This window comes from Haematobia irritans, chromosome 3, assembly GCF_050003625.1.
Source record: "Haematobia irritans isolate KBUSLIRL chromosome 3, ASM5000362v1, whole genome shotgun sequence".
In the NCBI taxonomy this organism is placed as follows: domain Eukaryota; kingdom Metazoa; phylum Arthropoda; class Insecta; order Diptera; family Muscidae; genus Haematobia; species Haematobia irritans.
The window spans coordinates 194438317-194452143 of record NC_134399.1 but is presented as its reverse complement, the minus strand read 5'-3'; the positions used below and the strand labels follow the sequence as shown (position 1 = coordinate 194452143).

At 33.9% G+C, this 13827-nt stretch overlaps 2 protein-coding genes and 1 long non-coding RNA gene across 6 annotated transcripts; 1 reads left to right on the top strand and 2 right to left on the bottom strand.

Moving 5' to 3' along the window:
- Positions 1-1257: 1257 nt before the first annotated feature.
- LOC142230515 (uncharacterized) lies at positions 1258-3784 on the bottom strand. The gene is made up of 3 exons (XM_075301157.1): positions 3143-3784; positions 2047-2889; positions 1258-1982 (listed from the first exon to the last, which is right to left on the bottom strand). Exons 1-3 carry the CDS (start codon positions 3677-3679, stop codon positions 1623-1625), a joined length of 1740 nt encoding a protein of 579 aa, XP_075157272.1. The 5' UTR covers positions 3680-3784; the 3' UTR covers positions 1258-1622.
- Positions 3785-3942: 158 nt separating this feature from the next.
- On the top strand, positions 3943-5659 carry LOC142230514 (uncharacterized). Its single transcript, XR_012720721.1, has 4 exons — positions 3943-4273; positions 4339-4701; positions 4766-5097; positions 5162-5659. It is a non-coding gene; the product is annotated as an uncharacterized LOC142230514 (long non-coding RNA).
- Positions 5660-8479: 2820 nt separating this feature from the next.
- LOC142230513 (E3 ubiquitin-protein ligase RNF185-like) lies at positions 8480-13447 on the bottom strand. Of its 4 annotated transcripts, none has more exons than XM_075301154.1 (4): positions 13309-13447; positions 9513-10087; positions 9290-9456; positions 8480-9219 (listed from the first exon to the last, which is right to left on the bottom strand). In XM_075301154.1, exons 2-4 carry the CDS (start codon positions 10037-10039, stop codon positions 9119-9121), a joined length of 795 nt encoding a protein of 264 aa, XP_075157269.1. In that variant the 5' UTR covers positions 10040-10087; positions 13309-13447; the 3' UTR covers positions 8480-9118. The 4 variants fall into 4 exon arrangements, with proteins under 4 accessions (XP_075157269.1, XP_075157270.1, XP_075157268.1 ...); XM_075301155.1 differs by having other exon boundaries at positions 13237-13365; XM_075301153.1 differs by lacking the exon at positions 13309-13447 and adding an exon at positions 12808-12947.
- Positions 13448-13827: the final 380 nt, after the last annotated feature.

Genomic DNA, 13827 nt, shown 5'->3' with positions numbered 1-13827 from the left:
CAGAAGTGCGCAGGCAGTTGAATATTAGTGTCGATGGCGAAATAATTCCGACCACAAATTACCCCAAGATTCTTGGGGTTACATTCGACAGCCTTTTCAGGTCGTCTGCCCATGCCACTGCAATATGTAATAAGCTCCGTGGTAGAAACAAGGTCCTCAAGTCACTTGCCGGCAGTACTTGGGGTGCGGACAAAGAAACCTTGTTAGCTACCTATAAGGCAATTGGCCGGTCAGTGGTAAACTATGCAGCGCCAGTGTGGACACCGCAGACTAGTGATACGCAGTGGAATAACATACAAACCTGTCAGAACGCTGCCCTTAGAACTGCGACTGGGTGTCTCCGCAGCACACCCCTGGATCACCTTTATGTGGAGACAAAGATAATCCCTGTGCGAAGACACAACTACATGTTGTCAAAGCAGTATCTCCTGAGTTGTTATCGCAGTAATCATCCAAACCACCATCTCATGGATGCACAACCACCACCCAGGAACGTAAGGGTTGATATACATAATCTAGAGCGCGAGATCAAGCGCTACAAAAGAGAACCTCTAGATCAAGCAGCGTACCAGGCAGGTTTGAACAGGATTCATGAGGATACTGTAGCTGAAGCGGTGAGAAGCTACAAGGTTAATCCTGTTCTCGGAGTCCGTCCACCGCCCATAGCACCGGAGGAAAGAGACCTCCCACGGCAGACTAGGGTAGTTTTAGCCCAGTTAAGATCAGGCAAGTGCAGCCGCCTCAATTCCTATTTATCAGTGATTGATAGCAGCGTAGCTGACGTATGTCCAATTTGCAACCAAGCGCCACACGACACGCGTCATCTTTTCTCTTGCCCACCTAAACCAACCCGACTTACCGCCAGGTCACTCTGGACGCACCCCACCTTAGTCGCAGAGTTCCTCGATCTGGCCACAAGCTGAAGTACCAAAGCGTATAACATAAAAATGGATGAAATCACAATAAACTGTTACAACAACAACAACAACTAAACTATTTCTTATTGTTTGGCGATATGCTATCAAAGTATAGATGACACTAAAAGAACCTAACACACAACATTTAAATTCTTCCTCTTCATAGAAGATTTCGAAGTATAGTGGTGATATTATAATTTTTATTCGTCAAAATAGAAATGCGCTGAAAATAGAATAAATAGTTTGAATAATAGTTATCAGGTTATTAATTGTATATTCCCATTTTAACATAGTTTTTCATGAGGACATTAATTGATCTTCTAGTACAGAATGAGCAGAATTTTCTTCTAATAATTTTATTGTGTATTACTTACAATATTTGTTTTAATGATTAAATTTTAGAACTGTAGAAATATAGAAATAATAAATAGCAACTAGTCGAAGTTATTTTCAAATGGAAAATTAAAAGAAGTCCGAGCATAGTACAAAGAAAAATCTTCTAGTAAAATAATACTGAAGACTGGACCGGCTCCGATGACGCCAAAAAAAATTGTTGCGATATAGTTTGTCTCACTAAATTTTCCTTCCATTGTAAACATATGTATCCATCGAACATCCCATGAGGTTCACGGAGCGACTTCCATTTAACGATTAAAAGATAAGTTTGAGTTCATGAAAAAGATACCTTTTCTTATATTAATTCATTTACAAGCTATTTTGGCTGTTTTGTGTGTCGCTGTCTGAGCGGCGGTCAACTTCACTGAAGTTACAATCGCTCTGATCGTCTTCATTCGTAGTACAAGTTTTTCGATGAGCTTCTAAGTCTTCGCTAGTTCTAAATCCTTTACTGCACCAATTACAAATATGAGGCTTTTCACCAAAATGCCGCTTCTCATGATCCACTAAATTTTTCAGTGTTATAAATCGTCTAGAACAATATCTACATATATGATTTTTTTCATGATTTTTTATATGAGATCGAAGGCTATCCTTTTGTACAAAACTCTTATGACAGATAGTACAAGAATATGGTCTTTCTCCTGTGTGGAGACGTTCATGGGCGATCTAAAAAATAAAAATAAAAAAACGTTTAGAACTTGCTACAAAATTTGTACTTTATATTAAAAACCTGTGTATTACGGGTAGTAAACCGCTTTGGACAGTAAGAACATGCAAAACGCCGTTGGCCTTCATGGATTACTTTGACATGTCTTGAAATAGCATTCTTGTGGTTAAAGACCTGCGGACATTTGGGACATGGAAACTTTTCCGCGTTTGGTTCGTGAACGCGCATGTGGGTTAATAATTCTGTACGTGTCACTTTAGCTACTCCACAAATTCTGCAAATATGTTCCTTAATTTGTTTATGCCTTTTCATATGCTCTGAGAGTGCCCGCTTGGAGCTATAATTTCTCATACACGTGTGGCAAGTAAAACCTCCATTTCTTTCCCAATCTGTATTTCGAGGATTATTAAATTTTTTCGTGACATTATCAGCAGTGCTTGAGGACTTTATTTCGTAAAGCTTCATCATTTGGCTCATTTTAGATTTTATAACTTCTTTACTGACCTTTCCATGTTTGGATCGCTTGTGTAAATACAATTGGTTGTATCCAGTGAACGATTTGAAACAGAGTACACATCGGTAGGGCTCCTTCTCGCCCATATGTACACCTCTTATATGAGCATCAAGGTAGAATTCTTTATAGAACTGTTTATTACAAAACTTGCAGTAGACAGATTTTTTATGATTACGGTCCTGCTTTGAGGGAGACGTAGATTTGGACATATTCAAATTATCCACATTTTTGGATGGACTATGGCTATTTCGCATGTCATCATGTTCTATGTAATTATTTCTGTATACTGAATTGTCATTGTCATTCGTATATGATTCTTGGTTGAAGTCTGTTGCCTCATAGTATGGTTCTGATTTTATATTCAGTGGCAGGTTAGCTAGTTCTGGCAGTAGCTAAGAAGAAAGCACGTTAAATATTATAAAAAACAAATTGTATCACTAAGGCTATGTTCACACTAGGCAAATATTTGGCCAAAATGAGTGTCAAACATTTTCCCGGAACCATTTTCCAAATATCTGAATATCGTTTTTGGAAAATAATCCTACCAATATGAGATTAAAATGTTAGCTGGTTTGGCTGAGCCGACGTATTCTTTTTTGATTTCCGTGAAATATTTGCCCAGTGTGACCATAGCATAAGACATACCAATTTGTCGTCATCATTCTCCGAATCGTCTTGCAAACCTACAGAGTCCTCGTTTTCGGGAACATAATTAGCTGCATCTCTCTTTTCAGACGACATTTGATCATCATCCGAAAAATTTTCAGTTTTAACAAAGCCTACAGAGTTCTCGTTTTCGGGAACATAATTAGCTGCATCTCTCTTTTCAGACGACATTTGATCATCATCCGAAAAATTTTCAGTTTTAACAAAAGCATTGTCTGGACATTGGATTTCTTCCTTTTTATCATTCCTATCATTTAACATTTCATAGAGGGATGCCGTACTCTTCATTGTCAATTTACGGAACTCATCATATTCTCTTAATTTAATCATGCAAAAGTCGCACAATAATTTCGGAAAATTATTAGCTTCTTTGGAAACATCCATTGTGGTACAGTGTAAAAACAATTCACCTAAATCTGATGCCAGCAAACCGTTATCTTTCACCGAATCTTTATTCACAGTTTGTAGACAAGCCCGACATAGATATTGCAGACTATTATATTTTTTGGCGTACATTCTGGGTCTTTCATTTATTTACTTTTTTGTGTTTGGTTGGAGAAAATATATCAACATTTATGATTTTGACAAGATACAGTGTGACCAGATTTAAAAACGTGAAATTAGTAAACACAAGGATGAGCGTTTTTCATAGTGTTCAAATATAACAATGGCGATAGGCGGTAGGCGAAAAACGTGAAATTAGTAAACACAAGGATGAGCGCCATTCATAGTGTGCAAATGTGCAATGACGATAGGTGGTAGGCGAACGCTTGCTTCCCAATAAACACAGGATGAGCGTTTTTCAAATGCAACAGCTCTTCAGTTTGAGGGTAAATATCATTTTCAACATAAATTCAACTTGACTTGAAAAAGCTCATCTTCAATTCATCTTCAAATTGTTTGCGAATTACAACCAATTTGGCAAAATGTTGACGAAAACTTTGAAAATGTGTTGAAGATAATTGGAGAAAACTTTGACAAAACACTACCCTGAAATGCAACGAAAAAACCACATGGTTTTCAATACTACTTTGGACAACAAAGTTCGTGGAAGAAATACAAAAATGTGGAAATTTTTTAATAATCAATTGAAATTGCTTATAATAATTGGTAAGTAAAACTAAAACACGAAATGAAAACTTGAAGGAAGTCACTAAACTCAAATCTCTTTGCAGACAACTAAAATATTTGGATGCTGATTCTTGGACACATTAAGAGGCTGGCCGATGAAAAATGGTAGTGGCTTATCGAGAAGAGAAAGTTTCCATAAATCAAAGTGCAACCAAAAAAACTTGGTATTTATGCTTTTCCATATCAACAACTACTGGATGATAATTCGCATCACATCGATAGTTTAATTTATATCGCATCATCGGTTTAAATTTTAATTTGTGAATTGAAATTGCTGGAAATTTATTCCAATTATCTGGCCATCAAGTTCCTGAAAATTGCCAGTATTTTAATAACAACAATTTTGTAATACCAACGTTCTTGAGGAAATCACGAAGTACCTGGTCAGTTGGAAGAAATACAAATTGGTAAGTCAAAATAAAAAGTGAAATGAAAACATAATGGAAATCACAAAACTCGATTGTTTTGCAGAAAACTAAAATCATTGAATGGTATATTCTTGGAAGATGTTGGCCGATGAAAAACCGATGAAGGAAACAACAAAGAAAAGTTTTCAGAAAACTTACAAAGTGCAACCAACTAAAACAAAGTGCAACAATTCCTATATCAAGAACTTCTGGATGAAAATGTGCATCATCGGTTTAATTTGTTATTTTGTGAATTGAAATTGCTGGAAATTTATTCCAATTATCTGGTCATCAAGTTCCTGAAAATTGCCAGTATTTTAATAACAACAATTTTGTAACACCAACGTTCTTGAGGAAATCACGAAGTACGTGGTCAGTTGGAAGAAATACAAATTGGTAAGTCAAAATAAAAAGTGAAATGAAAACATAATGGAAATCACAGAACTCGATTGTTTTGCAGAAAACTAAAATCATTGAATGGTATATTCTTGGAAGATGTTGGCCGATGAAAAACCGATGAAGGAAACAACAAAGAAAAGTTTTCAGAAAACTTACAAAGTGCAACCAATTAAAACAAAGTGCAACAATTCCTATATCAAGAACTTCTGGATGAAAATGTGCATTACATCAATTTACATCCCGTCATCAGTTTGATATTTTGTGATTTCCTCTTGCTGGAATCTATTCTAACACACAAGCCAGCAAGTTCCTCGATAGTAAATATTTCAAATTGCCAGCATATTAATGACACCAACATTATGGAGGAAATGGAATTATACATGTAAAAATGTTTAAGATATTTAAAGTTGTATTCATAGTTTTATTTATTAATACGTTTAATAAGATAATTACATTTTGATTGGTATAATATTATTATTTTCATATATTATTAATGTTATTTTTAAGATTATTATATTTGTTAACGAAAAAATAATAAAATTTACAAAATCCCTAGAAATTTAGTATTGACTTTCAGTTAGAACTAGGATTGACTTTCATACAAATTGTGGTTTGAAAGTATTCGCAACAATGCTAGTTTTTTACTTTTCTCACATTGAAAACTGTTTGAGAAATTATTGAGTAGCGATGCACTTCAATTTGAGGATTACAATTGAGAAATTATTGCTATTGTGTTGAATTTTACTGTTGAGGGTAATGTCTGTTTTTTGTTGAGAACGCGATTTTCTCAACAATTTCTCAACTTGAATATTACCCTAATCCTTTGAAAAAATGTTTGAAAAATTATTGAATTTTAGTATTTTTCAAACGTTTGTGTTTATTGCGTTACGTGCATGTGTGTAAATATAACCATAGCGATAAGCGGCGAAACATTTCGGCGGCGACAACAAATACAGTAATACGGCGTTCTCACCAAGCATTTTTTGGGGTTTGAAATGTTTTCCCTTTATAAGCATTTCAAAACACGTAAATTTTAGAACACGTAAATTTTAGAATGTGAACCCACCTAATTTGGAATATACCACGAATAACATACCCATTTCAAAATATATGTCAAATTATTGATATAAATTTCATAGAAAAAAAGGAATAAACAAAGGCTTTGAAGAACATGGACATGTGAAAATAACATAACATTCTGTAATTACCGCACTCGCGGTAATTATTTGAACATACGTTGCATATATGTGAATTTCGAGTAAATGTGAATTTCTAGTTTCCATGGTAACTGTCAAACTAAAACATCTCAACTCGGTGTGAACGGTGAAATGTTTTGGAAAAACGAGTCAGTGGGAACATAGCATAAGCTTGTCGGCAAACATTGCCTCTTTTCTTGTTTCCGCCAAGGAATTAGAATAGATTTAAATTTGGCGGCACGCCTCTAGCCGTCACGGTATTCGGTCCGGCTAATGCGCTTTACAGACTATCAGTTATTCCGGACGACAGTGCTCTTGTCGAACATGTCGAACATATTGTGCACATTATAAGTTAAGTCCGAAGGCATAATCGATACTGCTGCATGTTTATGGGATCGATAACACATTTACCGATTATTAAGACATCGCCGACAAGTCGTATCGATTCGACACACTGTAAGATTCTTTACAAACACCGACATTCCGTCCGGAATAACTGATAATCTGTAAAGCGCATAAAGGTAATTCGCGACGGCTAGCGGCATGTCGCCAAATTAAAATCTATTCTAATTCCTTGGCGGAAAATGGGTTATTATTTATATTATATATATTATTTATATATATATTATAGACATCAAAATTTTGAACTCACCTAGTAGTGAGTCCAAAATTTAAAAATTCTTTCTTCGTGAAATAACAAACACCTGTAAATTACATGTTTTTATTCAACCTCAATGTTTTATATTGAAAAAGCATGCTATATTAATAACAAAAACTCTCGGAAACAATAAAATAGTAAATTTTTGTCGTTAAAGTTCTTTTATTTGTTCGTCGCGAAAGTGTGTTTATTGGGAGACTTATGTGTCTTATGCGCTTTACAGAATATCAGTTATTCCGGACGGAATGTCGGTGTTTGTAAAGAATCTTACAGTGTGTCGCCTCGATACGACTTGTCGGTAAATGTGTTATCGATCCCATAAACATGCAGCAGTATCGATTATGCCTTCGGACTTAAATTATAATGTGGACTTAAATTATAAGTTAAGTCCGAAGGCATAATCGATACTGCTGCATGTTTATGGGATCGATAACACATTTACCGATTATTTAGTCATCTCCGACGAGTCGTATATATCCACACACTGTAAGATTCTTTACAAACACCGACATTCCGTCCGGAATAACTGAAAGTCTGCAAGGCGCATTAATAAATACAAAAAATAAATGCTAAATTTAACTGCAAAAATGGTACAATGGCCACACTGACGCGTCAAAAAAATATCATAAATATATGATAACGTATCGCAAGGCGAGCTTTTTTCGCGTATCGTACTGAAATTTCGAGGAGATTTTTAAATAATAATTCAAAACACCGTATTTTGCTCAATGGAAATAAAATTAATGAGAATTAAAGACAAAAGTGGATGAAAAGGAAATTAAAAACAAAAGTGTACGAAAAGGATGAAAAAAAGAAACAAAATCTATTTATAACTTCGAAGAAGATGATGCAAAGTACCAATTCTCCATATTCCATGTGATTCAAAGTGCAAGTATGAATTAAATATCTTATTATTAAATAAAAGGAAAGAAACTTTATTGAATTGATAAAATGAAAAATTCCCACCAAACTATGCAAAGAAATCCGTATCTTTATTGTTATTTCCTCTAGTGAAAAACGAAATTATTACCGGTATTTTACATTATACAAAATGCTCTCGAACTTCGAACCCCGGGTTAGCGCTACCCAGTAAAATCTGAAGGGACATAGGTTTTTTCATCGTTGTCAAAAGCATGTGCAACCATGTTTAGAGAATGTAATTTTTAGTACTCTCGTTTGTTGATGGTAACAAAAAATGCCATTACATGGCACAAATTCCACAAAAGAATGTGATGCCATCGCAAACTACTGCTTTGTTTTTGCATTTGAAAGTGGAGGGTGTGTCGGGTCAATAGGAGAATAAAATGCACACATTTTGAAAGAATACGCCAGTAATCTACTTACCAACTTTAAGCCAAATGTTCATGTTAGGCTATAATTGTCAGTTAATTTTTACTGTGAAATATCTAGCAGTTAAAATCCCAATTGAAGCATTATTATATAGAAAGGATTAAATATATATCAATTGTACGGTTTCAACGTTGGTTAGCTGTTTAAAGAGGCTAAAGATTGATTAAATCCAAGGTTATTTGAGTTCTATAATGAGTTTTTTGACTTTATTGAATATTTTGTTTTTCGTTTGGACAAACAACCAGATATATTTTTCTCAATTATATTTTAAAAATAATATATGCAACTAAAAATGTATAAGAGACAAACACCAAAAAACCCTCTTGCATTAAAAAAAAATATAGGAATCGGACAGATTATAAAAAAAAAGGAAAACATATATGCAAAAATGATAATAGAAAAATTTAGATATTCTTAAATTTTAATTCATACATATTTTAAAATATATTTTGAATATAATTGCATAAAATAGTTTTATATTGTTCTTTGTTTATGAAAGTAAAATAAAAAGTATTTGCCTTTGTAAAATTTAATTATACAGTTAATGGGCATGTGGAATATATTAGCATTATAAATAAACACTTGCAAGAGAACATATTCTAAATTTGTTGTTTTTTCTTATGGGGGAAATTATTTTGCAATATCACGTTTGCAATTTCTATATTTCGTAAACGAATAACAACAATTTTGGTAGAAAAAATGTATAACAACAAAAATATACCACAATTATACATTAATTATGATCATTGTTTTACAGCAGTTTCGTTTGCATGTTGTATATATATATTCAATAATACAGCTTAGACATATCTGGCTATGCAAAAAGCAACCAGGCAATGCACAGGAACGCCAAATATAAGAAAAGTTTTGAAAGTTGTTGTTCATCTTCATATTGGGTTGTACCACGATTTGCAGCTATATGGAAATGAAATATTTAGTTGGTCGTTGTAAGAATATCTATGATTAGACATTTCGTGAAACTTACGTGCAGGACGGGCTTCGCCAAAATTTAAAGATGATGCGAAATAGCCAAATGGAAAAGCGCCAATACCAAAGGACATATGGAAACCATCAGCAAAACTAAATCCCGGTAGTCCCTGTTGGGGTTCAGGTTCAGTACGTTGCCCGGCAGGACGTGGTGGTACTTTATTCCTAACAAAAACAAAAAAAGTATAAATTATTGAAATTTATTTATATATTATAACTACCTTGGATCTTCTTGTTTGGTGCTATTGCGACCATATAAAGGAATTACTTTATCTTTTCCAATAGCAGCTTTACAAACTGGACATAATTTTCGATTTGGCCGAGTCTCCAACCATTGATGCAGACAAGGCCAACAGAATAAATGACCACACATACTGACAACCGCATCTTTGGCGGTATCCAAACAAATATTGCACTCAAACATAGATTCCTCGACTTTTTCCTCATCCTTTTTATCACCGCCAGCAGATTTATCACTATCAGTATTTGTTTTCAAATTTTCACTATTCAATGCACTGCCAGCAAAGGAGTAAGCAGTCGATGATGGTGTTGTTGTTAATTTTTCATTTATATTTGGAGCATCTGTCATTTTACTAGATGTTGTAGTGTCTGTTGGTGTATTGGATTCAATAGTACATGTTGTATTATTATCGCTGAATGCAGCATTCCATTCATCACCTTCAACTGTGCTGCTGTGAGATGTTGTGGGTAATTCCGGGGCCGTTGGCGTTGGTGATTCGGTAGACATTTTCTGATGTATGTACGTTTTTCAATTTTGAATTAATTTTTGAGTAATCTTGAATGGGAAAGAAAAACTTTGAATACAATTTGTCTTGGGGGAAAGGAGAGCATCAATTCGCGGAGGACGAACGTTGCGACTTTAATATTGAAGTCTTTTTCCGTTTCATTATTGTGCCCAAACTTAGCAGATTAGTAATGGATATCGCAATAGATAAACCAGATATTTAGAGTGTATCGAAAAAAAAAAATAGGATTTTTTTGAAAATGAAATGAAATGAAAGACTTTTCAGAGGAACAGTGTTATTCTGGTGTGACATCACATTTATATCCGTTTGGACATTCGTCTAATATTATGACAAGCTGTAAAATATGAGGCAGCCTTTTCATCAATAACAATTAATTAAGCTCGAAGTGTTCAATAAAATGGTAACCTTAACTTCTATAAACTGCACCACAACAATCTAAGAGTGTATTCTTCAAAAGAGAGCCTCTAGATCAAGCATCGTACCAGACAGTTTTGAACAGGATTCATGAGGACACTGTAGCTGAAGCGGTGAGAAGCTACAAGGTTAATCCTGTTCTCGGAGTCCGACCACCACCCATAGCACCGGAGGAAAGAGATCTCCCACGGCAGACTAGGACAGTTTTAGCCCAATTAAAATCAGGCAAGTGCAGCCGCCTCAATTCCTATTTATCAATGATTGATAGCAGCGTAGTTGACGTATGTCCAATTTGCAACCAAGGGCCACACGACACGCGTCATCTTTTTTCTTGCCTAGCTAAACCAACCCGACTTACCACCAGATCACCCTGGACACACCCTATCTTAATCGCAGAGTTGCTCGATCTGGCCACAATCTGAAGTACCAAAGGATATAGCATAAAATGGATGGAATCACAATAAACTGTTACAACAACAACAACGAGAGTAGTCTTGTACTGTACCATTAATTGTCGATTGAACGAATAAGGTGTTGTAACGAAATATACTTTGCTTGCAAATGACTGTCCGCAAAAAGTTAATAACATAAGCCATCAATTCTACATTAATGCTGGGACTAATATCCACTTTTACCTAAAGATATTGTTTTATACGGTAATATTAAAAGCATTAAACAAATCTATTTCTAACTTAACGGAAATTGAATGAAATAGCAGTTTCTCTAAATATGTCAAATGAACGTATAGATCATTAAAGAATATTAAGGAACACAGAAAAAAATATCACCAACATTCTTCCAATAAAAATTTTAATTGAGTAAAAAAAAATATTAAATTAAAAATTTAATTGGTTGAAAAATTTATTTAATTGAAATAAAAACCAAACACAATAATTAATTGTATCAAATAATTTTTTAATTGACTTTGGTGATTGATACTATCATTTTGTGATTGAAGACATTTCAATTAAAAATTATTTGGATCAATTAATTTCGTGATTGATGACAAAAAATATTTTTCTCTGCGAACGAGAAAGTTCTGTGCAAGTATGGCTTGTTTACAATATATGAAACCTTGCTCCACTCCACTGAATGAGGGATGAGACCCTCCAGGCGTTGGGACAGTTCTATAAATTTATTTCTGTCGTGGCAGCATCGTAGCTAATCTGTGTCATATCTGTAATCGAAGGGCACCTGTCACTTCACCGTTCGCTCGATCTTCCAAATCCACTCAATGTTAATATAAGTCAATAACATGTGGAGTTGATCCATGAATTGTGTTTTGAATTGCTTCCATCATATTGCAAATGAGTAAAAGCCTATTTCGGATTTAATTCTAGGAGCTGTTTCCCTGTATTACACAGGATACTTTTCAATTGCCTTGTTGTGAATAATTTTAATAAATTCATTTTTATGTAAAATCCAAATTAGCCTTTGATTTTTTTATTTTTACAATTTGTATTTATATGTTTTTTATATATTATTATTGCTATATGCTTTCATTTAATGATATTTGTTTACTGTTCCACTGAACAAATCAAAACAGCGTTAAAAGATTGCACTAATCTGTTACGCCGTTTTTTTGTTTTTATTGAAGTATATCTAACACTACATCTTATGAACATACGGGGCTACGTTTCTAATATAAGCAGAATACAAATTATCTGTTCACAAATTTTTTGAATGCATACAACGCACTATATAATTCATAACACTTCTTTTTATTGCAAACACATATATAAGAAAACTTTCATTATATGCATGTGTAAAATAGGCTGTTGGCCGCATTAATATATTTTACATTATTCAACTAATGAAGGTTTCAAAGTTTTATGGTAAATGTTTTAAAACATTTCACACTAAAGAACGCAGAGAATTTGGCAAGTATATAAAAATGAAACCGGTCCATTCTCGTCCAATCATTTCACAACATGTATTTGGTAAATAATTTGTCTGACGTGGTTTAACGTACTTTACAAAGGTGTAGTATGATGCACCAAGAAGAATGTACGAGGTTGTTCCGGGTGCGGTTGTCACTGTTGAGAAGGGATATACGCATTTAACAATTAAAAAAAAAAATACAAATAATAAATGTGGAAAAAATTAACACCTGTTAAAAGAAAACAACAATGCGTTAAATCCGATGTGGACTTTGAATTTCTTTGACGATATCAAACATTTTAATTTCTATATAACCCCAACACATAATAGCTATTGATTTATCAAACTATAGATCACTGTTCCAATAATCAATTCTTCCTCATTATCTTTTGCACAGCAAAAACAATGTTCTATGGGTAGTAGGGATTGAGTGAAAAACTAGTGACATATTTACCCCAAAATATTTTATTTTTTTCTTCTTGTTTTATGTGTCGTTAATTGTTTTATTTTCTTGTTGTTGGCAAATCCTAATTTTATTATTTTATAGCCACTGTGATAGTTGTATGTACGATAAATACCCAATATTTACTTATATTTTTGTTCTTGTATAAATTTTGTTTGACATTCACAAGACTGAGCCGATGTGGTTTTACGCCGGTACGGTAATAACAACGGCTCGACAACAGTCGACCTTTGTAGTGTATGAATAAATGTTTACCAAAATTCTAAAATAGGTTGGTGTGAGTAAATAATAATTACAAATGGAAGCCCCAAATCGTCATTAGCTCATAATTAAGAAATATTAAGCTTGCTTAATTCAGATTTTGAGGTAAACTTTTAAGGCGTCGTAGCCTTTTTTCCAATTTTTGATTCTCGGAGATACCTGATATATTTGTTACACTTATAAACGATATACTTAGGCGAGGTTTAATTATTAAAAATTTAGTTTGTTAACCTTTGAATATCTAAATAGTTCTTCGTTTTTAATTTTATAATCTTGTGACTGGTGTTTTTCTCTTTGCTTTTTATTGAGTGATTAGCGTAGCGTAGAGTAAAACGTAAGGTGCGATAGTGCATAACGTATGGTGTCTTACAGGGTGCGAAAAATATAATGAGAAGGGTGTTGCTTTTATGCGTAAACACAACAATAGCAACTATCGATAGAAGAAAATTCTATTGCCACGACTAGTTTTTTAATCAATATCATAAAGCACAATGTTTGGAACTAGGGCTGTCAATCGGGATCGATTTTTATTTTGGAGGTTTGAAAATAATGAATTTCCGGATTCCGGTATTTTTCGGGATTCTTAAATGTTTTGAGTACAGTAGTTTTCGCTTTCGGAAAAAATGGTTGTTGTAAACTACTCTTATAGTTCTACCATCTATGAAGTTTTTGAAAAAATCGGAGAGGTCTAGCTAAACCAAAGATTAAAATGAATGGAAAATAACATTAGACAGAAAAAATATCACCAAA